The sequence below is a fragment of the Diplodia corticola genome (genome assembly GCF_001883845.1).
Source record: "Diplodia corticola strain CBS 112549 chromosome Unknown scaffold64, whole genome shotgun sequence".
Classification (NCBI taxonomy): domain Eukaryota; kingdom Fungi; phylum Ascomycota; class Dothideomycetes; order Botryosphaeriales; family Botryosphaeriaceae; genus Diplodia; species Diplodia corticola.
In genome coordinates this window covers 117,452-143,760 of record NW_017971543.1, presented here as the reverse complement: position 1 = coordinate 143,760, position 26,309 = coordinate 117,452, and the positions used below count along the sequence as shown (strand labels likewise).

General features: G+C 58.7%; 6 protein-coding genes across 6 annotated transcripts; 3 read left to right on the top strand and 3 right to left on the bottom strand.

Moving 5' to 3' along the window:
• Nucleotides 1–1,707: 1,707 nt before the first annotated feature.
• Nucleotides 1,708–2,810, bottom strand: BKCO1_6400037 (uncharacterized protein; the record flags this gene model as incomplete). The annotated part of the gene is made up of 3 exons (XM_020278190.1): nucleotides 1,708–1,896; nucleotides 1,959–2,142; nucleotides 2,224–2,810. The coding sequence occupies 3 exons, from the start codon at nucleotides 2,808–2,810 to the stop codon at nucleotides 1,708–1,710; spliced, it is 960 nt and encodes a 319-aa protein (XP_020126482.1).
• Nucleotides 2,811–4,542: 1,732 nt separating this feature from the next.
• Nucleotides 4,543–5,316, top strand: BKCO1_6400036 (uncharacterized protein; the record flags this gene model as incomplete). The annotated part of the gene is made up of 1 exon (XM_020278189.1): nucleotides 4,543–5,316. One exon carries the CDS (start codon nucleotides 4,543–4,545, stop codon nucleotides 5,314–5,316), a length of 774 nt encoding a protein of 257 aa, XP_020126481.1.
• A 292-nt stretch (nucleotides 5,317–5,608) lies between these two features.
• On the top strand, nucleotides 5,609–6,728 carry BKCO1_6400035 (uncharacterized protein; the record flags this gene model as incomplete). Its single annotated transcript, XM_020278188.1, has 2 exons — nucleotides 5,609–5,969; nucleotides 6,121–6,728. 2 exons carry the CDS (start codon nucleotides 5,609–5,611, stop codon nucleotides 6,726–6,728), a joined length of 969 nt encoding a protein of 322 aa, XP_020126496.1.
• A 10,658-nt stretch (nucleotides 6,729–17,386) lies between these two features.
• BKCO1_6400034 (uncharacterized protein) lies at nucleotides 17,387–18,937 on the bottom strand (the record flags this gene model as incomplete). Its single annotated transcript, XM_020278187.1, has 2 exons — nucleotides 17,387–17,957; nucleotides 18,021–18,937. The coding sequence occupies 2 exons, from the start codon at nucleotides 18,935–18,937 to the stop codon at nucleotides 17,387–17,389; spliced, it is 1,488 nt and encodes a 495-aa protein (XP_020126480.1).
• A 1,708-nt stretch (nucleotides 18,938–20,645) lies between these two features.
• BKCO1_6400033 (uncharacterized protein) lies at nucleotides 20,646–21,899 on the top strand (the record flags this gene model as incomplete). Its single annotated transcript, XM_020278186.1, has 1 exon — nucleotides 20,646–21,899. One exon carries the CDS (start codon nucleotides 20,646–20,648, stop codon nucleotides 21,897–21,899), a length of 1,254 nt encoding a protein of 417 aa, XP_020126479.1.
• A 663-nt stretch (nucleotides 21,900–22,562) lies between these two features.
• BKCO1_6400032 (uncharacterized protein) lies at nucleotides 22,563–25,240 on the bottom strand (the record flags this gene model as incomplete). The annotated part of the gene is made up of 2 exons (XM_020278185.1): nucleotides 22,563–25,076; nucleotides 25,127–25,240. 2 exons carry the CDS (start codon nucleotides 25,238–25,240, stop codon nucleotides 22,563–22,565), a joined length of 2,628 nt encoding a protein of 875 aa, XP_020126478.1.
• Nucleotides 25,241–26,309: the final 1,069 nt, after the last annotated feature.

Below are 26,309 nucleotides of genomic sequence, written 5' to 3'. Positions count from 1 at the left end.
GCTGGTCTCACTATCACAGTTAGTTGCAGGGCATCTCTCCTCTATATGCTTCGCGGGACAGGTCACGTCCTATTTCCAAGATCATTCATACCAATATCCAGTCGTCGTCTCATGCTTTAAAACCTTCTTCTAAGACATCAAGCCGTGAGATTTAACCACCCGCGCTAGTAGTGTCCCATGTCTCTTCGGAAGAAATGGTAGAGTACCCCGCCTTCCTAACTACATTTCCATACTAACAACACAACAGTTATCTATCATCGACTCGAACGCTGCTACTCACACCCCTTTCGCCCTTTAACTTGTCGCAGGCACCGGCTGGCAACACCGCATCTTCAACGGTACTCACTTCGTCACAGATAACATACGGAGCGATGTGCGTAATATTTAGGGAGATTCGTGGAAGCGGGCGTGTTGAAAGAACAGCCGTGCTCTGAATTGGGATTGACAGCCTTCGTCGTCAAGTTTCGAGTCAGAGAATCACCTCAAAGAAGCGGAGCTTGCAAGATGGAACGAAAGTATGCTAACGCTCTTAGTAGGCAATGCTTACGATGTGCGCCAAGGTACGTACAACAAAATCGGGATTAAAACCGGAAAAAGACAGCAAGGAAATCTTCGACATAATTTGAATCAAATTAAAAGCCTTCCAGCTGCGGGGAGGGCCAGTGGCGTTCAGTATACCATAATTGCCCCGCAGCGGCTGCCTCCAACCACATAAATCAACAAGACACATTGCCAGCCGCGATCAAGAGGGAACTAAAGAGGTACCAGGAGGAATGCCTTCAGTACAACTCTTCGGCGCCATCTCCCACACAGCCGGATCAACAATGTAATCTAGGCGTAGCCTGGAATTAGAGAAAATGCGAGAAAGAACCATGTAAAGTATGCCCTAAAGACCATGAACACGTTGACGCCAGTGACCAGGAATACCATCTCAAACCCGCTTGATGGGAGAAGGCGCTTTCAAATCAAAGACTTGAGAAGTGGAACAGTGGTATATTTCCAAATAGGCCATCGATATCTATTAGCGAATAAGAGGTTGTGGCAATGCCGGTTACAATCATGTCGACCCTATACTTAGTTTGATGAACAATCAAATGATTCTCCAGGCTGTAAAAATGATCTTCAAGAGGATATCATATGCTTAACATGGCCCAGGCCCGCAGCAAGCGCAAGACGCTTCGTAAAATCATAGCCAAGCCCCTTACAAGCCAAGATTTCGAGCTCACTTACCCAAATTAAGGCAAACAGGCGCATTACTAAATAGACACATCCTTTACCCGCTCATTCACAGCCGCTTGTTAAACCGAGTTGAGCATCCGTAGCTTGCTCTTCATGACATACGTGTTCTCCTATCGAAGACAGAACTTTTCGAATCGCCTACCCTAAACAAATTTGTTGGCTTCTTCCATTTAACAACTTTCTAAGATATGTTGAAGTCCTTTCTCGCAGTTCACGTATATTTTCAATAGGATAATGAAAAAGGATGAGCTTCTATCTCTCGTATGTACTGTATCTCCAAAGTTTGCAACAAAGGTTCGACGATATCTTTGCACCTCCGTTGTCTTCAAAGTCCAGTAACACCAAAGAACACACTGAAGCCACACCCAGGTACATCATGGAACCCATAGTACCTGTTTGTCCCAAAGTCTTCCACTGAAGGGTTCCCAAATCTCGTCATAGTCTGGCCAACCCTCTTCTATCCTCGCGTTAGAAAGTCGCCTCGTCAAACGCCCGAAAGCGGACGCAACAAGGCTGGGTGCCCTTCCTGCCCTTCGCCGTAACATCATGGAGCCAGTTGACGACACAGCCCTTACACATAACATGGCCACACTCCTTAATGCCCATGGGGTCCTTCGCAAAAGCTCCAGGGCTGATCCTGCCGCCATCGCCAGCCGCCTACCAGTCGTTAGCCACACCTCGACACCGATTGATCGGGAAAAACAACGGCGACTTGCCACAATGTAGAACAGCCGCGCGCAGTTACCACACCACTGCTGGTTCATCCCCAAGTTCCCCGTCTCCAAGCCGACCGCCACACGCGCCATCTCGTGGCTCTCAATCCACGCCATGGTGGCGAGGAGGTTGTCGGGGGTGAGGTAGTTGATGACGGCCTTGAGCCGCAGCAGCTGCGCCGGAGCGATCCTGCGCACAAGTGGTCAGCAACATCCCTTCTCTCGCTCCCTGTCTCTCCCATGCAGGGCATAACACAAGCGGCGCACTCACAGAATCTCGCCGCCCAACCTCCCCACAACGATATCCCCGACTCCATCCACAAACGTCCTCGCCTTCTCCTTCATGCCGCGATCAATGCCATCCTCGTCGTTGTCGTCATCGCCCCTCAGAAGCCCCATGTGGAACTCGATCGCGCGCCGCACCAGCGCCAGCGCCCGCCAGTGGAAGGTGCCCTTCATGGCGGACAGCTCGAGCGCCGGGCGGGCCGCGATGTCGACGATGTAGCCCGTGTGCGTGGTGTACTTCGTCTCGTGGATTGTGATGGCGAGGGGGCTGGCACGGCCGTGGGTGGGCAGGTTGGTGCTGAGCTGGCTGTTGGAGCTCATGTCGCTGTTGGTGTTGGTGGTGTCGACGTTGTTGACGCTGTCGGTGCCGCTGTTGGTGGTGGCGGCTTCGGGGCCGAGCGGCGTCGCGGATGAGGTTGAGGAGTCGGAGGGGGTGGAGACGCACGATTGCGGCGGGGTGGTAGTGGAGAGGGATAGGTATGATTGTCTCGGGTCCATGGTGAGCTCGACTGCGCGGTTGCGAGTGAGAGTGCAGAAGTTCGTGGTGTAGGATAGCGAGAGCGGTGGCGGCATGGTTGCCGGTGGAGGCGTGTTGGGTCTGATTGGATGTTTGGAGGCGATGCTGGGAGGGTTTTGAGCACCAGGTCGGGCGGGTGACGGGGTCCGCGAAGTTGTGTTGGGTTGGATCCGAGGCACGCTGGAGAGGCAGAAGAGGGTTGCGGGCGACAGTTACTGTAGGCCGGCGGCGGCGGAGACCCCGACCGGGTGAACAGGATGGAGGGTGGTGAAGTGTTACCACACAGTGGCTGTCACCATCGTGAGACTTCATGGCGGGCTGTTTGCTTTGAGCGAGACACGGTCACGCAGGAGGGAAGCTCGTCGAGGATTCATGAATTTTCCGATTGTACTCGAGCTTGTGGGCCTGAACAGGCCGGAGCAATCACTGCCATGGCCATGGGCAACGGCGCCATGAGATTCCCCATCTGGTGTGAGTACAGAGAAGTGGGCTGGTATCACCAGTCCTCCCCGCTAGGACTGGCAATTTGAAAAAGGTAGGCGTAGTAGCGTCTGAGCGGGATCTGACGTTGTTGCAACGCAGGCGTGGACGCCGCCCAAGCCATCACGTGCCATGAGGGCCCTCCCGGCTGCCGTACTGGGCCATGCTGGATCAACTGCGCCCTCCATACTGGGTTTAGCGTCTCGCTTGTGTGATGCGGCCATGTGATGCGCCCAGCCGGCGTCCCTTAAAACCGTGCCTACCTTCTCTCTCACTCCTTTCCTTTTCTCTCCTCCACTTTAGCTCATGAGTCAATGTGCAGTGGCATGGACTTGAAACTGAAGCGCTTGGCTGTTTTCATCGCCTTTCGCTGCCATCAAGCATCCAAAAACAATTGTATTACCAGCGTTCCCTTATGGCGAACCGGGCAACTCCTACCTAAAAGGGCCGCGAGTTTGAAGACATCGACTCAGCGGACTGCTCAGTACGGAGACATTAGTCGACTTGAAATCAATCTTTCCATGAATGAGATCTTCTTGATGTTGTGACTCACTCTGTCTTTGCCTGGCCCACTGGCCCCCAGTCTTCCTGACTTCTGCGCTTCTTGACTGCTCATCCTGCTTGGCCTGCTGTCCACTCCACCTCGAGCCTTGTGTTGTGTCGCAAATCGCGGCGTGGTTGACTCGGTTGCAAAGTTCGCGGTCAGCCTGCTCGAGCTTAAACCTCCGCGTCTTACTTGGACTATGTCCGCCCTGCGTCTACGGCACCGCGTCTTTGTCTTCGACCTGTCTTGGTTTCACCGTGAGACTGGAGGCAAGCTGCGGTCATGGACCCTACATCCATCAGCGGCTGGAGTACGCTCACCACTGACGCCAATATAACCTCACTTAAGAAGATCTCGTCCAGTTCGGGTGCCGTGCTTCACATGTTGATTCCAAAGGAACTGAGACGACATGCATCTATTTGGAAGTGACATCCTGTCCCAGCCATATAGGCCGCCGATACAACATTCAGACACAGATATACCAATCCAAACCTCACCTGTATATTCAAACGTCTACCTCACCCTCCTTACGCGTCCGATCTCAGAAACATCTAGCAAAATATGTCCTCGTGCCCTCCCACATCCATACCCTTCATCTCCATTTAAATACCTTCCCCTCCCCAGAACCCCTCCGTCCCGCTCCACCATCACCACGAACCACCACCGCCACCACAACACCAACACCAACACCAACAACAAAAACAACACCAACAACAAAAACAACACCAACAACGTCTCCCCTCTTCCTCCTCCCACCACCAACCATGTCTCCTCCTCCTCCTCCTCCCACCTTCTCCTCCTCCTCCAACAACAACAACAACAACAACAGCGGCAGCGGCAACGGCAGCGGCAGCGGCAACGGCAACGGCAGCAACAACAACAACAGCAACAACAACAGCAGCAGCGGCCCCCCGCCCGCCCGCATCTTCGTCTGCCGCCTCGGCTGCGGCTGGCGCGGCACCAGCGGCTACAAGCACCAGGGGCACGAGCGCAAGTGCCGGCTGGGCCGGGGCGGTCCCCACCCGCTGCGGCGGGAGATCGACCGCAAGCTGGCGGAGAGGAGCGAGGCGGAGAACTTGGAGGAGTGGCGGGGGCTGTTGGGTTTGCAGCAGGGGCAGGGGCAGGGGGGTGGTGCTGGTGGGAGCGGCGGCGGAAGTGGCGGCGGAGGCGGCGAGGGGGTGGAGATGGCGGCGGAGGGGGAGGGAGAGGTGGTGATGGAGATGGCGGAGGAGATGGAGGTGGAGGAGGAGATGGGGCAGCAGCAGCAGCAGCAGACGGAAGGGGAGGAGATGGATGTGGATGAGAAGGAGACGGTGGAGGAGGGGGAGAAGGAGGAGGAGAAGATGGAGGAGGAGAAGAGGGACGAGGAGGAGGAGGAGAGGGAGCAGCAGGACCCCCACGCTGCGCAGCTGGCGCAGGTGGTGATTGAGGGTGGCCCGGCGGATGCTGCGCAGACCGTCTTCATCAAGGTCTGGGATCCGAATAGTGGATCAGTGGTGGAATTCACGTTGGACGACGCCTGGCTCATCATGGAATGAGCGAATGAATCCCGGGAACTTGCGGTGGGCAGGCGTTGTGGGTGTTTTACAGGTCTTAGCACCTTCGTCGACCAGCGATACCCTTTCTTTTGCACTTGGGTATGCCATTTGCCATGCGAGTTTCGCATGAAAAGTACTTCTTTCACGCCTCAGTATCCCTACAGCCGGTGATGACATAGTGAGTCGTAGATGCAGGTCAGGCCCATGTGACCTCTGCCATTAATGGTTGTGCGCGCGCAGTGCCAGATATCGACACAAGCCTTGCGCTGTGACCTTTACTACCTCTGACACCATGGACCACAACAACATCTGCCCTTTCCTCTACATCCCGCTCCCGACCTCACCGTTTTCCAGCCAGCCCTCCACCGCCAGTACCGAAGCACTGTCAAAGACGGACACACGTTGGCAAAATCTCCAGGCCATGTCTTCCTCGAACACAGGAAGCGCTGCTTCTTCTTCTTCCGTCGACGCATCCCGGCCAAGGGGTATAGCAACACTCGTTCCGCCCTCAATGGCGAACAGGGTGCCTCGACAGCCGCCCTTCCCCTATCCGAGTGACGACTCACAGCCGCGCCGTTACTTCACAGCCGGTGTAGGCGTTGGACCTTTTGACAACCCGGCAGGTGGCTTTCGCAGCACGGCCTCCGCCTACGGTACGTGACAGCGCGCGCCCGCCATGGTCAGAGCCCGCCGACAACCAACCCTCCTCTTTGTCCTTTGCCATGCTTCCGCGAAGCCCCCCGACCGTATCCACGTCCACGCCCGCGCCATTGTCAGACGCGCGCTCCGCTAACACGCCCATAGAACACGCCGCTCTGCTCTTCCCGGACGTCCGCAACCATCATATCCGCATCACCGCGCTCCAGCTGGTCAACCGCACCGTGTACCGCGCCGCGCTGTACCTGATGGAGCAGCCGACAAACCTGCATCTCGATATGCACACGCTTGTCTCCGCCCCCACCGCCACACCCGCCGAAGGCAACAATGACGAGGGCGTCAAGACTGAGGGAGACACGGCCGAGATGGATAAGGCCAAGATAGACATGGCTGAGGAGCACAAGACCGAGGAGGACAAGGTTGAGGAGGACAAGATCGAGGAGGGTATGACTCAGAATGGCAAAGACGATAGCAAGGACAAGGCTGATGCCAATGTCGTGAACAAGGACAAGGACAAGAACGATAACATCAGGACTGGTAGCATCAGCAAACACCCCGGCGACGACGCCAAATACAGAGCCGGCGTGCCTGAATTCGTGCAGCGGCTAGTGGTGGTGGCTCCGCCGTATGATTCGGTGGATGGGGCGGTCGAGTGGCTGAACACAGTTTTGGCGGACAAGGTGAAGGTGATGATGATGGAGAAGATGGCGATTGAGAAGGGCGTGGGATCGCGTGCCGATGGCGGAGTGATGTGAAGGGATGATAATGACAAGAAAACCGGTGCGAGAGAGACGTGAACCACGGCTCCACAGCCTGGATCACCCTTGGCGGATTTGGAATCAAGTTTTCGTGCGGCGAGGTGGTTTAACCGGGCAATAGTGAGGCGTCCGGCTTGGCACAATATAGCTTATAGGGTATGAAGGGCCTGGTCACTCCATCTTTTGCGGCCTTGGCAGAATGAAAGGAGAGAAATTCATGAAGATGATGCTAATCCCAGCCCCAACTCGGTCGCACATGCAGACGTGCGGACAATAGCGTACAACCAGCACACGCAGAATAGCTCAGTAAGCCATGCGCAGAAGACACATGACGAATCAGAAAAGCCAGGAACAACGGGAGTCGGAGCTGTTGTGTCTGCACGAAGACCAAGGAGGAGAGACAGTGGAGACAAGATGAGGTGGAAATAGACACGACGCTAGCGAAGAGGATGCATGCAAGTGTGACGATTGGGCGGGAATAAGTGCGGCGCGGGGGGCACAGGGCGGCATCGGCAACGAGCCGAGAAACAGCATCGGGGCCTGCGGCGTGGCAAAGAGGCAGTGGCAGGCCGTTGCAATACTCGGCTTGCGTGGGATCGCCGAGGCCCAGAACGGGCGATGGCGACGTTTCCAGCGGCGGGTGCTTCAGTTGCATGAACGCGGATCGGCGGCAGGGGTGCAAGGCTATGTGGTTGGTTTCCTCTGGGCTGGCTCGGTGGGCTCCTGCTTCTGCCTCGCGGCAGCCTCATCACTGTTACACAAGACGGTAAGCGAATCCAATTTCTCCAGCCATGCCGACCGGCCACGAAGCCATGTTCCTGCCGCCTGCCGCCTGCCGCCTGCTGCCTGCCTGCCGCGCCCAGCAGTACTTCAGCCGCGCCATCCCCATCCCCATCCCCCGCCGCCGCCGCCGATACTGACTTCCCTCAGCCCGTCTGCCGTGCCAGCAGCATGTGAAGCACCCAGAATCCCACCCGCGCTGCACGAGCGCCCCGATGCGGACTTCTCAGCCACGGTAGCCCCGGCCTGCCTGATGATCTTCACTTCTTCCAGCCGGGCTGCTGACTCCTCTGCCCGCGCAAGAGCTGAGCCGCAGGGCCTCGCAACGCCGCACCGCCAAGAGAACGCCGCGGGCTGCCTCAGCAGCGTCCTCGGCGGCGCCGTCGTGGGTTGGTCGGCCAGACGGCCGGGCTGATTGCTGCGGGACGGGCCCGGCGACCGGCAGGCAGCGGCGCATGCCGTCGGAAAGCGTCGCAAGCGATAAGGTGTCTCTGCCCTCTGGTTGCTTCTCGCAAGGCAGCTGCACTAACAATAGCCACAGCGGGCGCGAGATCGTCGACGGCGGCCATTTCCTCCAGTGAGGGCTGGTGACTTCGACACCGCAAGTCCACGGCTGACCGCAACTGCCGCGCCTGGCCGCGGCCGGCCTCTCTCACGAGCTGCTGGGTGCGGCAGGTAGCGTCGACGGGCTTTCACCGCAACATGAGAACGTGTCGTGGTGGGGTCCTAATGGGTGTTGCAAAGAGCCGTCTCCGCAGCAATCTCGCGGCCGCCGGCGCTTAACGGGGGCGGGCTCCGCGTGACCGCTGTGGCAGCTTCCGGACGGGCCGCACTCGACTTCATAAAGAGCCTGGGGCCCGGCCTTGGGCGGTCGGGGCTTTGGCGAGCACGGCGGCATGTTTCCTGTTGACGAGGGGCTGCCGGCCACAGGCGAGCGGGCACGCACAACACCGACGGCAATCTCACGTAACAAATTCGCCGCCCCAGGCCCGCGGCCACGGCCTCTCCGCGACGGACCAGACCTCCCCCCAACCCGGCCTTCGGGCACGCCAGACGGTCATGGGGATCGCCTGCTTTTGCGGCCCGACCCTTGGCCGCCACACCCCGCGACGTTCTCGAACTTCCATCGCCCTGCTGTCGCCGCCAGAGTTAGTCCTGATGCGAACAGTGGGAACCTGACTCGTCGCCACCACGAGGACAGAGGACCGCAGACTTAAAGGCAAGTGTTCCGCCAGCGCCCACACCCCCCTCCTTCCGACCCGCCTCTCGCCCGCCGCCGCCGACCGACCGCCCCGCCCGACCAGACTGCCGTCGCTTGCTTCCGGAGATGGCAGCGCCGAGCCTACCGCCCGGCTGTGGCTTGGGATTGCCCGGATTGCCTGTGGAGCGGGCCCGAACCACACCTCGGACGGCCTGAGATGACGCAGGCCGGAGAGCCGCAGCACGTGGACACGCGCGGCTGCCGACGCTGCCGACGCAGGCGCACTGCAGGCGCCCGCCGACGCGAACGCGCTGCCGGCGGCGGCATCGACGATGGGCGCGCTGGCCTGCTCCAGCATGCCGTGTCGCCGTGGTCGGCAGCGGCTGACGTTGGAGGCTCAAGTCGGCGGGCGGCGCCACATCACAGTGCAGCAGCGGGACGCCAGGGCGCGGGCGCAGGGGCACGGCAGGGGCCCTCGCCTTGCGGGTTCAAAAGGGCATTACGTCGTCGGCAATCGCGCGTAGGCTCAACTCCAACTCCATGGGCAGTCCGTGTCACGTCGTCTGACCGGGTGCATCCGCGATCCGTAAGTGCCCGGACGGTCGCCTTGGCAGGTGGGCTGCTACGTTGCTGACACGGGCCTACAGACGGCTGCCACTGCTAGCCCGAGGATGTGCGACGCGCGACGCCCGCTCCCATGGTGGGCGATGGGAGCAGTCGCCTTTGGCCTCGCAGCGGCACCGCAGGCAGGAGAGTCTGTCCGCCGCTCGCTGCAACCGTGGGCCGGCGGCCGCCCGGCAAGCGCGCGTGCCGCACCGCCCCGTAGGCCAGCGGCTCGGGCCGCCTGTGTTCGAGCTGAAGCTGGGCGGCGCAGCTCAGGTGGCCAACGCATCAAGCTGCCACGGTGCCACGGAAGCGAGCACCTGCCAGCACACGCCCTCGGCGCGCGAGTCCCAGGGCTGCCAACTTGGCTAAGCTAGCACTTGCAGAGGGCAGGGATCAGGGGGGCTGGTTGCAGAAGAGGCCGGCGGAGGTGTCAAACGGATGGCCCGCGCTTGCTTGGTGCTCCCCGCAACACCACAGCCTGCGACGGCTGCCCCCAAGGCCGCCGGTCAGACACCCCCCGTCGGTGTGTCGCAGCAGCCGCGGCGCGTGTCGACGCTGGCTCCTAGCCTTGCCGCCCGGCGCGCTGCTCTCCCGTCGTGCGTCCCTAGAGCGCGTGCCGCCCCGACCATGACTCGGCGGCCTATGGGGATCATGCGTCTATTGGATCTGCGCCGAACAACGCTCAGACGCGGCGGTACGGTGAAAATTATCAACAGCGGGCTCCACCATCGCCATACCGCTTTTTCCCGTGGCCCGTGGCCCTGCGCATCAGTCGGCCTTCTTTATTGTGGCCAATTCGCCTCCCACACCAAGCCAGACATCGACATTCGCCTCCGCCCTACACGACTACCGCTTTTGCTTTCCTACGGTCCTTTCTGCTGTTCTGCCGTTCCTTCGCCGCCCCCTTTGATATCTCCCAAATCGTATGTCGACCGCCGCCCGCCCCCACCCCCGCCCCGCCGTCGCCCGAGCCGCGGTGCTGACTGAAGACAGAAGATGAACTCCAGCCGCTCAAGAAATCCCTCCATCCCGACCATGGTCGACATGGGCCGCGGTGGCTACGACACCACGGGCACCCCGAAGCCTCCTCGCAACAACCACCCCAGATAGCAGGGTCCCCGCCCGTCCGGACCCTCGCGACTTCATTATTCCATCCGTCTCGAATCAGCCAAGACGCGCCGCAAGGAAAGCCGCCCACTCAGCAGACCAGCGTTCCTTCGGGCGCTTGCTACTGCACCACTCCCGAGAAGGCGCCGACTTTTGCCACCGAGTCCACCATCCGCCAACTCATTCTCCACGAGCAACGCACGCGACACACGACTCCTCACGACTGTCGATGGCCAGACCGGCCGCGCATCTCGCAATCTCCACCACTCACACACCTCTCCTCCTACCGAACTCGCTCCTCCGACCTCGGCTCCCCCGGGCCTTTTCCTTATCTGCTGCTCTGATTTTTTACGTAAGCCTTGTACTGTGGAGGAACGACATGTAATGAGCGCACGAGTTACGGCGATATGCGTTTGTGTTTCAACGAACTGGACGGAAAAGGGATTTTTTGGGAGGGCTTTCTCTCGCTTCAAAGAAAGGTCAGCCGGTGTTATTGCGTCTTTGATCATTGGGTTGGCATCGCATTGTTTTGCTGGGTTTTTTCTTTTTCTGTTTTGCATCTGCATCAGCTCAGCGTCTGGGTTCATCATCTCTGTCTTGTTTTTCTGTCTCCGTATTCCCCGCCGCATAGCCTGGATTGTGTTTCCACTTTTTTTTTGTCTTTTTGCATCGAGCGTTTTGTTTATTTTTTTTATCCCGCATGCAAGAGAAGGAGTCACCGGCGCAGAATATGACAACTTGCTTGGTTTCTTCTGCTTTCTGTGCTAGAGAAAGGAGTTGGGAAGGGGGAGAGACCGTCCGTTTCAAACCGGATGGGGGAGGATTGATACCCAATAGCGCATCAACGACATCAACGTCAAACTTTTTGTTCCTCATGGCAAAACATCCATCATCGCGTCGTGGTCACGAGTTTCTGTGTGTGCGTGTGCGTGTGTGTGCGTTGTACAATATAGACGAGTTTGCATGTCCAGCCTATCGATCCGCCTTCCCCTCTCTCGCTTTCTCGGACTTTGCGGTTTCCCGGCTACGGCTAACCGATCATCATCATCACACCACAGCCGTCCCACCACGCACTCTCAACCATGAGCGGGCATGAGAAATGACAACAGCAGTAACTACTAGCCCCATGCGACAGGTCCGCTTCGTTATGCGGCCTTTACAACCAACCCTGCAGGAGTTCGGCTACTCATACGCCGGCGTAGTAGCTGCTGGTACCCAAGGGCTACATGATACCACGGAACCCTATTCGCAGCAACTCAGCACTCCCCAAAAATCGACATCCGGAACAGAACTTTGATGCGTAACAACACCTAGGCGTGTGGGTTCCTTTCGCTTTTTTTTTTGGTGGTTGGTGCGTGGCCCCCCGCCGGCCCCCATATCTCCATTCCTCCTTTGGGTACCCAACAAGGTCGTTGGGTCAGCGGGAAAAAACTCAAGCAGCCCCACCGGCCGGTGTCACGAGAAGCCAGGCCAAGGCAGGGCGAGGCAAGGCAAGGCGTGGCACGGCGTTATGATCCGGCAATCTGGATGCGCTTTCTCGCGAGGTTGGTGTGTGCAGAGGCAATTGCTGCTGCTGCTGCTGCTGCTGCTGCTGCTGCTGAGCGTTGATATGTACATTGCGATACAACAGATGTCATTCGCATATTGATATATCTCTCTTTTGCGTTCATCATCTGTTTGCTTACCACTGTTGACGCCTTACTATAACGGGGGAAGGGTTTTCTTTCTTCCCCCGCTTACCTACTGCGACATACCTACACGTGGGTGAAGTGCATGCATGCATGCATGCACGCATGCACGCATGCATGGACAACCACTCATTCACTCATCACCCTCTCTCACTCACTCTCCTTTCGCGAATTAAAAATGGGGGGCAGCGCGTGGTGGAGAGCGCGACGACGATTATGACGACACACGGCATCGCTATAAGAGGCTCAGATATGGACACGTGCGGGGTGGAGGGGGGACGCCGAAGAGTGGAGGACGACGAAAGGTGTGTCGACAGAAGGTGGTCCGTGTGCGTGTGTGCATCGATGTGTGTGTGTGGCGGCGGAAGCATTGGCCGGGGCTTGTTTTGTTTTTCGTTTTGTTTTGGTTTTTCCCCACGAGACGTGTGAGACGAGAACAACGCAGCGGAGGGCAGAGCGGCTACGGCTGGTCCGAGGGCTGGGATTGGAGGGGATAAGGGCTTCTGGGTAAGGGAAATGAAGGAAATGTGATAGCTAGTATCGGGGAATTTTGGAGCCGATGGGGGGAATGAAGCAACGGCGTCTGCGGAGGGACGGACATTAGGAAGGAGGAGGCGACGACGACGGGGTCTGTTTGTTTGCTGCAGGAGCGAGTGCGTGCGTGCTTGCTTAGCGCCGGATGGCGTGCAGCAGGCAGAAGGACGACGATGTGAGAAAAAGAGGAGCTTAGGATCCGAGAGGCTTGAGTGCTGACAAGAATGGGCTTGGGTGGGTGCTGGGCATCCAGATGTGGGCTGGGGGGCTGATACTCGGCAGTCCAACGGTACTGCTGTAACATGGTGGTGCGCGACTCGTAGTCATCATGGCGCGCTGTCTGATTGATGAATGCGAATCCTTCTTGCGACGAAGGTGGAGAGGCCGGCGGAACGGTATCGGCAAGTTCCCAGCCCCAGCAACGCGGAGCGGAGACAGCGGCGGCGCCAGGCAGGCAGGCAGGCAGATGATCCTCCCTGTTCCCTTCCTTCGTGCTGCTGGTCTTCTCCCATCCTCGGCTTGCGTGTGGCTTGAACGCGCCATCAATGACCCGAGAGGTTCGTTGACGGTTATCGGCCTTATCTGCCCGCTATACGGACTTTCACGGCGATTCCTCCCCCCGCAATACTGTCTAAGGCCTCCCTCTCGGTTGGCCGCAGCCGGAGCTACACAGCCCTACCCTGAGCTCCCACCCAGGCGGCGCAGCTCCACGCGCACAACCCTCCTATCTCATCCTCTCGCCCTCTCGCTCTGCTCACGGCCAACGCGATGGCCAACGCGATGGCCAACGCGATTGCCAGCCAACCCCGCTCCACCAATCGGCCCTTTCTGCAACGAGACCCCTGCCGCCGTTCTTCTTCAAGCACGGGGCGGCGTGCATTGGGGCTAGCCGGCAACGGTAAGTTCGGGGGCCGGGGTGTTTAGCGAATGACGACGGCGGGACAGGGGGGTGCTGCGGGCGAGCGCGTGCGTGGATGGTTTGCTGTTGGCCAGGCTGGTTCGCAGGGTCCGCGCGCGCCCGCATGCACTACTTTAGTTTACGGACGTTTTTTTAGAGTGACCCCACCCTGCGTTGTCGGATACAGCTGTATCCGCTTTTGACGGACAGACACTGGCGGATTGACGGCGCCGTGTGCTGCTGCGCGAGTCCGCGAGCGTCTTCGACTGTCTGTGGGCGGCGGCTGATGTGACGGGCGATTGCTGGCGACACGGCCGGCGATGCTGATGATGATGACGACGACGACGATGATTTGATGGTGGTGGAGATGCTGGACCCCACGCACCATCACGCACCACTGGAAACACACGGATGCAAAGCGGCGCGCGGCTCCGGTTCGACTCGAAAGGAGTAGGGACCCCACGTGCGCCATACTGGATCCGGGAAGAAGGCAGGCTGGTTTACCCCATATGCGTGTTTCCGATCCGATCGCTCGGCAGCCGCATCGGAGAAACTCGTAGGCAGGTATACGTACGGCGACTGGCGTGTTTCCATTATCGCGGGAATCGCGGCCAGGGCGCGGCGGGCGGCGGCGCGTCGTCTCGTGTCGATTCGGCAGCGGGCGTGTGTAGCGCATGCGGTGGGTGCTTGCGGTTGGTTGGGTGGGGTTGGTAGCTCTGGGTACCGTGTACTCCTCCGTAAGCGCCTGCGCCATCACGGTACAAGTAAGTGCCCAGCGACTAGCCGCAAGGCCAGCGCTGCTTCCTTCGGTTTTCTAGAAGTGAACCACGTGTTCCGCCGGTGCCGGCTTGGGCCGAGGCGACCTGTGCGCTTCCGTTTCGAGGCCGGAGGGACCAAAAGAGGGGAAGGGAGCAAGCCTGACGCATGCTGCCGTGCGTGCATTAGCGCAGGCTGACCGGTCAAGCAGCATCTGTCACCTCCAGCAGAGGCAGGGCCACGAGGCTGAGTGCAACACCAGCGATCTGCCATGTGTGCCCAGTGCCCACGCCCAAGGCCTGCAGGATCTGGTGTTGCACGGCATGAAGGAAATCCTCTGCAGCCCCGTACTTTGCGGTGTGATGGCGGATGCATGTGAGATCTGAGGAGAATTTTTGCTGACCCTTCGCGCCGCAGACGGGAGATCCTCTGGCCCGCCGCATGACGTAGCCGCCCACCGCACGCGTGCAGGTGACTCACGATGATTTGCGTCATGGTGTTTCGGGTCACGGAGCTCGTCGTCCAGTCCATGTTGCGAGTTTCAGTCGTCGCTCCGCGCGTTTCAGAACGTCGCAACCTGCTTGACGTGGCAGCGGAGCATCTCGGAACAAACACCATCATGATTGTCGCTCTGTGACCAATTCCCCGGGACGATGCCCATGATGTCAGCGGGGAGCGTCTTGAAGAGTTTTCAGCCTTCGTCGTCTCCTCCGACCCAAGCTCCGCCGCTGCCCATTCTCCTCCCGCAAGCCCGTCTCATCATCATCCATCTTCCACCAGCTACACGGCACAATCTCGTCCCTCAATGCTACTAACTACGACGTCAAAACAAAGGTCCTTGGCCAAACAAGCATCTCCCTGCTCGGCATTCTCCATCCATCACCGCCTTCGCAACTCCACACCCAAACTCAGGGTCCTTCCATTCCTCCGCTCCCCTTTTTTCCAGAACACTACCAGAAAAAAACAATAAAGCACCGACTACCGCGCAACGCCCTCCCTGACTCAAGCCTGCCCACGCGCCTACCACCACCATCACCACCACCAGAAGAAGACAAGCCGCCAACGTGGCTACCTACCACTAACAATCGCGTCCCGCTCCCTCTCTCTCCCCCCTGCCCGCACGCCAATGCAACCGAAGCCCTCCAGAAGCACACTACCAGCGCCCGCACCACCAAACAAACCCAATCACTCGCCCTATCTCCCTCCCTCCGCGCGCGTCCTGCACCTCGTCCGCCCGCGCCCACCCCACCAATCGTCCGCCGGTGCGTCCGGCGGACGCATGCAACGCAACGCACGCAAGGCAGCGCGGCGTAGGTAGTCAGCGCCGCATGATTCGCCAGCTTCCCGCCGGCGGCCGGCATACATATGCACGTCTTCGCTCACCGCTACATACACCCACCACCCCGGCACCGACGGACATGGTACGTCGTACCCACCCCAGCCACTGCACCACCCTGCACCAGCACTGCACACACCCCTTCCCAGCATCATCCACCACCACCAACAAAATCCATCCCCAACGTAGGTAAGTACGCGGACCCGCCCCCCCGCCCGCATCCGGCATAGCCTCCGACGTACGGAACATTCGTTCGAAGCCGTCTGTGCGCCATGGAAGCCGCGTCGAACATTCGTTGCGGTCCCGAGCGCGCGTATATTGGGCGGGGACGGAGGGGAGGGGGGGCGCCTTTGCTCGGTTTAGCGGCTACCGCGGCTGGCATGCAGGCAGGCGGACAAGGGCTAGCTACCTAGCTACTCAGCTGGCTGCAGCCGGGTCTCGTGTAATAGGTAGGTAGGATGACTGTTATGCGTGCCGTGCGGGCTTGCATATGTATTGCAAGGCGGGCAAATAGACAGTCTGGCTGGCTGGCAAATAGCCAGGTAGGCGGGTAGGCAGGCAGGTAGGCAGCTGCTGCTGCGCCGCGCGCACTGACCGGTCGACGTCCCCCTACCTGCGTGCCTGGCTGGCTGCCTACCTGCCTGGCTGCGTCTTCTTTCCCGACAGCGGCGGCGGCGGCGGCGGGGACGGCGGCGCGGCGCGGCGCGGTTAGCGCGTGTGTGGGTGTGGGTGTGGGTTGTGTCATGTGGGTATTCTTTGCGGCGCAGGCCGTGGTGGTGAGGCTGTCGGACGAGAGACGGGTACGGGTCTTTCGATGGTGAGGCGTGGGTTGTGGGGCGAGGACGGTCGGTCGGTCCGTCGGTCGGCTGGCTGGCTGGTGATGTGTGCATTTGAGGCTGTCGCGGGTCCGTGTATATGGTGTTGAGAGCCGTATGGAGTAGTACCTATGTAGGTCGTGTCCTGTGGGTCGGGCGCGCGCGGTTGGCGGAGCGGGGCGGGGCGGGGCGGGTAGGGAGGTGAGTAGGTAAGGGGTTGCACATCGTGAGTCTTTCGCTCTCTCTCTCTCATACACATCCTCGAGGGCTACTGGTTGGTGTTGTTACGCTACGCTCGATATATGTGTGAATGACCGGCGGATTGGGAGGCTGGCGATGATGCAAATATAATTTTTCCCCCTTTCCAGTCCTCCCCTTTTTGGAGTTTTCGCTGCAAAAATTACAGTGATATACCTCTTCTTCGCCTCTCCACTATCATCGAATTCTTAATGCAAGCAAATGCAATCTCACGAATGTCGAAAGACAGTTACGGTACATTTCTTCTGTCACGATTATGGACCTTGGGCAGAATGAGTACAAGAAAGGTCCGGTGTAAAGTCATTCCAATCAAAACTCTGTTCAAGTCAACTCAATTTCTATTTCATTAGAAGTAGAGTATCTGAAACAACAAATCGACCTCTTTGGATGTAATTTACATCTCGTTCGCCAGCAAGGTGATATGATCCGTTTCCATGCCTCCACTATTTTTTGTCATCACCAGCCTTTGTGCCAGCCCTCAAATCCGTAAAGCCCTGTTTCCATCGCTCGAGTCTGCAGTAAATCTCTCGTCTTTTTTCTTGTTTTCCATCGTCTTGTAGATGCCCCGCCTTTTTTTTTGTCTTCCATCGTCCTGTAGATCCCTCGCCTTTTCTTTCTTGTTTTCCATCATCCCGTAAATCCCCCAGCAAATCCGTCCTCAGTGAAATCCCGCTCCCTAACCGCTGCTCCCCTCGCTCGAGGAGTCCTCATACTCCTCATCATCCCCAGCATCCCCCATCACAACATCCCCACCCTCGCTCCCATCCACACGTCCGCCCCGACCGCCCACCTCGAGCCCAACCTCCTCCTCGACCTCCCGAAACACATCGATCCTCACCTCCCCCTTCCCGTCCTCCGTCTGCCTCCTCAGCACCAGCTCCTCCCCCATCCGCCCAAACCCCACGTCGACGCCCTCCCTCCTGTCCTTCGCCCGCACCTCGACCCACCCCCCCGCCAGCGCCTCCTTGACCAACTTCTCGCGGTCCAGCGCGCCGTTGACGCCCGCGCGCTTGCGCCGCACCATCTCGACCTCGGCCTCCAGCACGCCGAATGTCGTCAGCTGCGGCGAGATGTCAACCGCGAGCGCATCCGCCGCGAGGACTTCGTCGTCGCGCTCGTCGTCCCAGCGCCCGTAGAGGGTGAGGGTGTGGAGGGCGGTAGTGGTGGGGAAGTGCACGACGAGGGTGGCGTAGCGGCGGAGGAGGGCCGTGAGCGGGATCTTGTTGCAGCGGAGGGAGTTCATGGCACTGGAGTGCGTGTTAGTAAGGAAGAGGGGAGTATGTGGGGAGGAAGGGAGGGGGAGTACGTACCGTCGGTCCTCTTTCGTGGGCGGCCCGCCGCTGTAGCTCACGGGGTGGCGCGTCACCTTGGGCTTCGTCTGCTCCGGGGGTGAGGTGGTGGCCGGCGCCGTGGAGTCGTCGGTGCTCATGTCCGATGATCCTGTCTTCTTGTTCCTGTGCTGAGGGCGCGGCGGCGGGTCGCGCTGCTTGTGCTGGGGACTGGAGGCTGTGGACGAGTCGGTGTCGCTCGAGGAGGTCTGGCTGGGAGAAGACTTGGATGCGGAGGAGACGGCGCCAGGCTCAGATGTCAAGAGGGCCGCGCTCTGCTTGGCTGAAGTCGGGTGCAGGAAAGGGTGATGAGATTGCTCGGGCGCTGGAGCGTTCGAAGAAGGAAGGCTCTGAGTCGCCAACTGTGAAGTGAGCTGAGGCGATGCGGCTGCAGGCTTTGACGAAGCCCGACTGGACGTGGAGAAGCGATGCAGGGAATTCTCACGAAGCCATGCGTAGTACCTATCTTGCTCCTCCGGGGTGCGCTGAGCGGCCGAAGTCGATGATGCGGACATGGTATCATTGACAGGCTTAGCTGCGATCAGAGTTGGTGAAGGTATGGCGACGACAATGTTCGAGAGCGTACTGGATGACCTGCGGCGACGGGAACCTGACAGGGACGAGGGTTCCGGGCTGACGTGACGAGCCTCAACAAGGTCGACAGGAGATCTTGGGTCAGGATTGGGTGCGGCAGTGGTGGGCGTCGGAGCACGTGTGACGTCAGGCTCTTGTGTGGCGCCTTCCCAGGTCGGCAGGTAAGTGTCTAGCTTGTCGAGCTCCAGCTCGGTCGATTGGCCGGCGAGAAGGCCCAGAGTCCTTGCTGCCTCTTCTGTGAAGAAAGGGTTGTCCGGATACGCCATGTCCACGTCCTCCACGCTGGAGGATCTCCAAGACGCCATAACAATAGGTAAGTGGCTTCAGTTTTCGAGATTGAAAAATGTGGATGGGTCGCTGAGGATTAGATTTGGGTTGGGTTGGGAGGATTTTGAAAGTGTCTGGGGGGTTTTAGCCTCTCTGTCCATCGTGACTGCTCTTCTGATTTCGCTACCGCAGCCAACCACCCGCGTCGCCACACGCACCGCATCAATTGTGTTAGTGAGTTCGAACAACTCTTTTGTTTATCTGAAACAATGAGCAGTGTTTGGTTGGGTCCGCCGGCCTACATGTGATGACAGTATTAGCAGACAATGCATGGTAAACAGGCGCGTAGAGCTCAGCTCAGAAAGCCATGTGTTAGCAATGGAGAATGCAGCTTTCAAGCGGTAGACCATAGATCTAGACAAGCTTGTGCTATTATCTCGTGCCTGTCCAGCGGGAAGGAGACCGAACGGAAGTCATTGTTGGGGCTGGCACCTTCGTATGTTTTGTACGCCAAAGACTGGCAAATTTCGTTGCATGGATTCACAGGCTGGCAATCATGTGGCGATTCCGAGACAAGAAACCGAAATCTTTCTACTATGGATCTTACAGGGTGCAGTCCGAACATGATTCCTGCTCCACGCCCCCTGGGCACGACGCGTCTGTGACGGCAATCCGCTTCTCAGTGTTCATGTCCTTGAGTTCAGGGCCAATCCTTGAAGGCGTATCAGGCTCACGACGCGGATGTCTTCTTCGACCCACAGCGAGGACAGAAGGATCTGAGAACCCATACGTGCGGGGAGTATAAGCATGGCGTCTCTCTGATATCAAAGCAGACTTGTTGCAGGACAACCAAGCTCTTGTTCTTCGTGAGCCTATGATACCCCGCGTAAGGGGACCAGAGCTTCCCTACGCTTCGGTATGCGTCTTACATTCGAGTGATGTCGCGGAGAAGTTGCCTTGCCAATCACAAATGAATGAGGCCGCGACCGTAGAAATGAACGTACCATGGAGGCTGACACTTTTAGAGGACATGAGCGGCTCTCGGACAGCGCAGAGCGCTTCTCCTGCCTTCGCCGCCTTTTGAATGGCACCACAAGATGTCCACCTTAAGTTATGCCAATCAAGCACTTTATTGACGCTAACAAGCTGAAGTGGGTGTGTCCACGGCTTAACCAGAGATAGAATCTGCACTCACTGGGCAAAGGTAGCTACAGCCTACGCCGCATCGCAGTTGTAGTGGCATGGAAACTGTCACACTGTCCATGCAGTACCTTTGCTCTTGGAGCTCAGGAATACTGGGTTTGTTGGCTGTGGTGACACTCAGTCCCTACTTAGCGCATCTTGCGAGGTTGATCGAGGGGCAGTGTGGATGCCGTGTTGGAAGTCTACCTACGGAGCTTGATGAAGTGAGAGCAGACCGCTTTAGCTAGTCCACATCAGCCAGCGCGGTTCCAGCCAGCGCGCGCTGAGCTGAGCGAAGTGTACGCACACTCCTCGTGCATCTTGCTGGAGAGTGGCCTGAGCGTCAGTGAGCTGCCGTATTTATACATCGCCCTTGGCTTCCAGACCATCCATCTTCACCTGCGCACCAACTTCCACTTGCGTCATCCGACAGAGACAACGGCAGACTCTTCAAGTTTCTTCCAAAACTCTCATCTTCAACCTCACTCCTCCTACCACAACACTCGAGCGCATCCGCATCCGCATCCGCTTTCGCAACCACAAGCTCCTTGTAGCGCGCAGAAGATGGCTCCGCCAACCACTCCGCCTGCCAGTAGCAAGGCCAAACTCACCTCATCCGCGCTTCATCAACAATCTGACCTTCTGTCGCCTAGCATGGGCATGACCAAGGCTAGCGACCAAGACGTCCATATGTTCGACGACTCGCCGGCGCACAAGCGCAAGTCTAGCTCGTCTCACCCCGACGAACACCTCCACCATCGCAAGCGTCCTTCTCGAGGTCACACCACGTACAACCAGAACAAGCCGGTCATCACTGAGAAAGACCCGAGTCCCAAGAACGTCGGCCCGCAGTACAGCAAGCTTGGTTTGCCCAACATCACGCCGCAAACCTCACAGGACATGACCTCCGCAAGCTCGCAACAAGACACATTCGACGGCTCGTTTGACAGCAAGCTCACCAGTAAGAAGAGGTCGAGCAAAGGGGCTCAGAAGAAGCAGAGGCAGAAGCTCAACAAGAAGGCAAAAGCCGCGCAGCAGCCTCCTCCTACTACTCCTCCTCCCGCACCGCCGGGTCCCGCAGACTCGGAGGTCCTATCGCTGCAAGAGTTCCTCGACTCTTTCCCAGCACCGCGCGCCGCCAACAAGAACCCGCCGCCGCCGCCCACAAAGCCCAAGAAGACCGTCACCTTCGCCCCCACCACCACCACCAAGCCCGCCAAGCCCGTGTTCGGCCCACCCCTGCTGCCGTCGTCCACGCCCGCCGACGACGATGCCCTCTCTGACGCCGACACCGCCGCCGAAACCCCACACACCCTCCCTTCAGCCCTCGCTCTCCTCTCCCTCCCCCACGGCACGCCCTCCTTCACCTGCGCCAAATGCCGCATCCAGCGGCCGACGCGTCTTCTCTCCCTCTCGCGCGAGCATCTCACAGCGCAGCTGGTCTCCGAGGGGTGCGCGCCGCTGTGCACGTACTGCGCGGAGCAGGCGGGGATGGGGACGAACGACGCCGGGGAGCAGGTGCGGTGGTGTGAGAAGGGGGGGCATGAGGGACTGAGGGAGTGGCATTGGGGCTGGGTTGGGGGCGAGGATGGAGGGGGGGAGTGGGTGGAGGGGGTGGATTGTTTGAGGGGAGGCGGGGAGGCGGGGATGGGCCATGCGGCGGAGGGAGGGCAGGAGGTGCAGGGGCCGCTGGGGGGGTGGGGGACGGGCGTGTGGGAGGGGTGGAGGGCGTGGAGGTGGAGTTCGGGGGTGTGGGTTGTGGAGGGGGATGGGGGGAGGGGCGTGAGGAGGGAGAGGGAGGAGAGGAGGGGAGGATAGAGGAAGAGAGGTGTGAGGGCGAGGGTATGGGGGACTGGAGAGTTGTTTTGGGGTGGAGATGACGACGCTGGGGAGGAGCGGTTACTTGGTGATAGACGGTGTAAAGGTGTAGGAAATAATGGAGTGTCTATGGGAAAGGCCGGCTGAATGAACCCGAGATATCTCGTCCCAATCGTTAAAAAACTGTCCATCATCTTGCTTAAAGTACTGCTGGTCAAACCATCTAAGGTCCGCTCATAAAACCTCTAGAGAATTCTTTGAAGGATCTACACGTCCAACCACCTGAATGACGCATATCTAAAGTCCAATCCATACCTAAAACAAACTTGGGAAGTCTCTTCAACGAACCAAGTTTGTCCAATGACTCATGATCCTAACTAAGAATACCGAAGTCCCAGAACCCAGCTCTGCAGAGCGAGACGAGTCAAGCAGATCTTACTGTTCATCCCCCCAAAATCGTAACGCAAAAGAAAGTGGCTTACGAAAAGCCAGCCCAAAGAAGAAAAGTGACCCACAGAACAGTGGCCCAAGAGAAAATGGCCCAAGAGAAAGTAGCCCCAAAGAAAGAAACCAACGAGCAATCCTCCTTTCCCTACCCCATGTTGTACTCAGCCAGCACACTCGAGCCAAAGCAGCGCACCAAGAAGCAGCGTCTCCCCTTGTTCAAGCAGCAGCCTCGCCCTCCCCATCACCCTCCTCTTGCTCCTCCAACGTATACAAGAAGCTCTTACCAACACCAATACACAACCCCTCCAGCCGGGCCTTAATCTCCACCGGATTCTCCTCTTCGACTCCCTCCCCCGCCCACGACCTGCCCTGCACCTGCACCTGCACTCCCTCACGGGCCTCAACCCCACCCTCACCACCCTTACCCTCCTCCTCACCACCACCGACATCCAACACAACCGCCTTCGCCTTTCCCTCCGCCTCTGCCTTCCTCTCCGCAACCGCAAACGGCGCAAACTCCTCCACCGCATCCCGCAAGATCGCCGCCGCGTCTTCCGGCAGCGCCAGACCCCCGCTACGCGCCGTGAAGGTATCCAGCACCTTCTGTCCGACGACGAGGAGGCGCGTGTTGACGGAGATGGTGGGGGCGCGGCGGTTCGTGTTGGTGCTGGTGCTTGTGATGGTGTTGGTGCCGGTGTCGGTGCCGGTGTCGGTGATGGTGTTGGCGGTGCTGCTGATGCCGGTACCCGTGCCCGTGCTGTTGCCTACGCTGCTGTTGTTGCTGTTGCTGGATCGTGGGGTTGGTGTCGCGCTGCTGAGGTGGCGGCGGCGTGGCGGGCCGGCGCGCTTGGTGGTGCTGCTGCGTGGGGAGCGGGGAGTGACGGTGGTGGATGGGGAGCGGTGCTGGCGTTGGGGTTGGGGCCGGCGCTGGGGCTGGCGCTGGGTGGGCGGGTTGGCGGCGTCGTTCGGCGTCTCGTTTGTGGTGGTGCTGGGGGCGGAGCTGGGGGCAGGCCGGCGGGCGAAGCTGTTACCATTAGGGGACCTGAGGTTGGAGCTGTTGCAGCCGCTGATGAAGGACGAGGGGAGGCGGAGTTGTGGGATCGGCGTGGTGACGGTGACGGGGATGGCGGTCGAGCGCCTGGGCTTCTTTGCGGCGGGGAATGTGTGCGGTGTCGCAGCACGAAGCTCGGTAGTGCTGTTGGCCGTAATGGGGGTGGAGGGACGGAAGGTGTCGTTGTTGTCGTCGTCCAGACTGTCGGAGACGCGCTTGCGCTTTTCACCGACGATGAGCGGCTCCTGCTCAGCATGCTGGCTTTTCTGCTTCTGAGACGACCTGGAATCCCGTTGCTGAGAGTGCTGGCCTTTTTCCTGCTCGGCCGTCTGGTGCTCATCCTGTTTGGACTGGGCGTATTTGGCCTTCAGGTCCTTCAGGGACTCGGGCATCTCGTTCCAGTACAAGTTGCGATTGAAGTCATCGGCGATATGGTTCTCCCAGCGCTGGCGGATGGCACTTGGCAGGCGAAGGACTTTGTAGTGCGTGGCCAGATGCTGCGAGATCTTGTCCCAGCGGTCGTTGAAGTCCAAATGTTCAAGGGCTATCTGGCCCCACAAGACAGCCTGAATGACGGCGGCCTTCTCACGCTCATCCCACACTCGGTACCGGGCGGAGCTCCTGATCTGCTGCTCAGTAGGCGCGGGGTACGGACCAGGGCTGTGGCCAGGGCCGATAGGGCTGCTGAGGTTGTCGAAATTGCGGTCTTTGGGTCCGTCGTTGGTCCTCTCGGGATCCCAATCAAGAGAGTCCGCCTTGTCAAACTGGTTGTGGCATCCGTCGTTTGTCATGTCGGAGCCCCAGTCGAGGGACTCGGTCTTGTCGGACTTGGCGTCCTCGTCGACGACTCTCTCGGCTTCGTTGGACTGAAGGCCATGAACGAGGCCGTGGGAGACACTGGAAGCACCGTAGACATCAACGTTGCTCGTATCGAATGAAGCGTTCAAGTGACGGCTCAAAGGCAAGTCGGAGGGCCTAGAGGAGATGCCCTGCTTGAGACGCGAGGAAGGGCTGGACTGAAAGCCATGCCTGAGGTTCTGGGAGAGAGCTGAAGCGTTGCCGACATTAAAGACACTGGTATCGAAAGAAGCGTTCAAGTCTCGGCTCAAAGTCCCGTTGGGGCCGGCGAAAGCGGCCTTGCTACGGAAAGAAGGTTGTCCCATGGCATAGTTCTGGATGAGTGCGTCTTGTGCGTCAGCGTCACTCATGTCATGGCTCTGTACATCTGCAACAGCATCCGGACTGCTCGCCGAGTAGCCGTGACCGACAAAGTGCGACTGGGGAGGGAACATGTTTCTGGGAGTGGACTCCCGGCCAAACACACTGGCCGGAGCGTGCTGATATGCGCCACTGGACAAAGTAGCGAAGGGGTTGTTGTTCAGGCTCGAGGCCTCCTCGATGTCAGAACTCGCGTTGTTCCATCCAGAATACTGCGTGGCGGCCTGGCTTTGGTACGTGTGCTGGTAGCCTTCCGGGGCGTGGGAGTATTGGAGCGGATAGTTGTGAACGAACGGGTTCGGGTTCGTTGCAAAGCCACTCGAGTGAACCGTGGAAGGCTGGGGAGTCGGAAACATGCCAATGCTGCCCAAATGGCTGGTGTTGGTGGCAAAGCCCGGCACCATCTGGTCTTGGGCTGGTGAGGTGAAAGTGGTGACTTCCCTCTGATGCGCCGGCTGACTCTGTGTAGTATTAGCATCGAGCACGTCCTGCAAGAACAGTCTTCACTGACCAGGTTCCAATCAATTATCGCCTGGGCCCTTCCTTGGTTGGTCATGACCTCCTGCCCTCCCAAGACGTGAGTAGCGTATGGCAACTCGGCCTCTGTGTGGTTGTACGGAGCCATTGTGTGGAAAAGAGAGTGTTTGAAGTGAGTGTGTGGATCCGGTGAAGCGAAAAGCTGCGTAACAACGCGCGAAGAATGAGTGGATGAGGTGGTGATGGTTGGAAGAAGAATCGAGGAGCGTTTAAAAGCATCGCCGACGAGAGTGGCCGCTGACAGCGCGTCGCGTCTGCAGGGTCCAAAACCACCTGGCGCTAAGCCAAACTGGTCGAGCGCAGAACAAGATGGAATCACCTGCATGTGTTAACCCAGAGGCGCTAGACTCACTCTGTTGGAGCACTCAGCAGGAGTTGCGCCAGTAGACCGGTCCATGATGGGATCAGATCCCAGTGGCTCCTACAAGTGAGAGGCGCATGCGGATGGGAATGTCTCCACTCTCGCGCGCTGAAGCTGCCCAAACTCCCCTCCACCTTCCTTCACCTTTCTCCACCTTCCTCCACCTCATCCTCCCCCCGAGCATCCAAGCTTCGCAACACGTCTCAGCAACCACCACAATTGCGCGCAGATGCGCATCACTGAACGACATGCTCAAAAGCATACTCAAGGAAAATGTCGAGGCCGTGGCCAGCATTGGCATCGCAAATCGAGGCTTTCTCCCATATCTAAAACAAAAAAAAATTTGATGCCTACAGATCAGCGTACTCGGCCGCCACCATCGTCTTGCTCCGGTAGACTGGTGGATGCCCCCGTGGCCTGTTACGTGCTATGCATGGCTAGAGCAAAGCGGATCGTGACTTCTGGCAACCAGACAAGATTTTCTGTGCTGCCGATTACGCGGTCCAACATAGTAATAGGATCAAATTATGTTTCTTAAGATGTTCCGGGCTTTGCTGCCGTTGTGCCTCTCATTAAACGTGCTTGAGTTCCGCAGCCGATACCCATATTGACCAGCGCACGCTTGCTTGGGGTGAACTCCGCCCGGATGACAGCGATGTGAAAATAATTCAAGTCTGCCTCGCTTACGAGCACACACGCGCCTGTTTTCAACTGCAAAATGCCTGAGGTGGTGGTGAGGTTTGACCTTCAGCGGCAACTTGCCGCACCGTGGAAATATATGCACCGGAACAAGCAG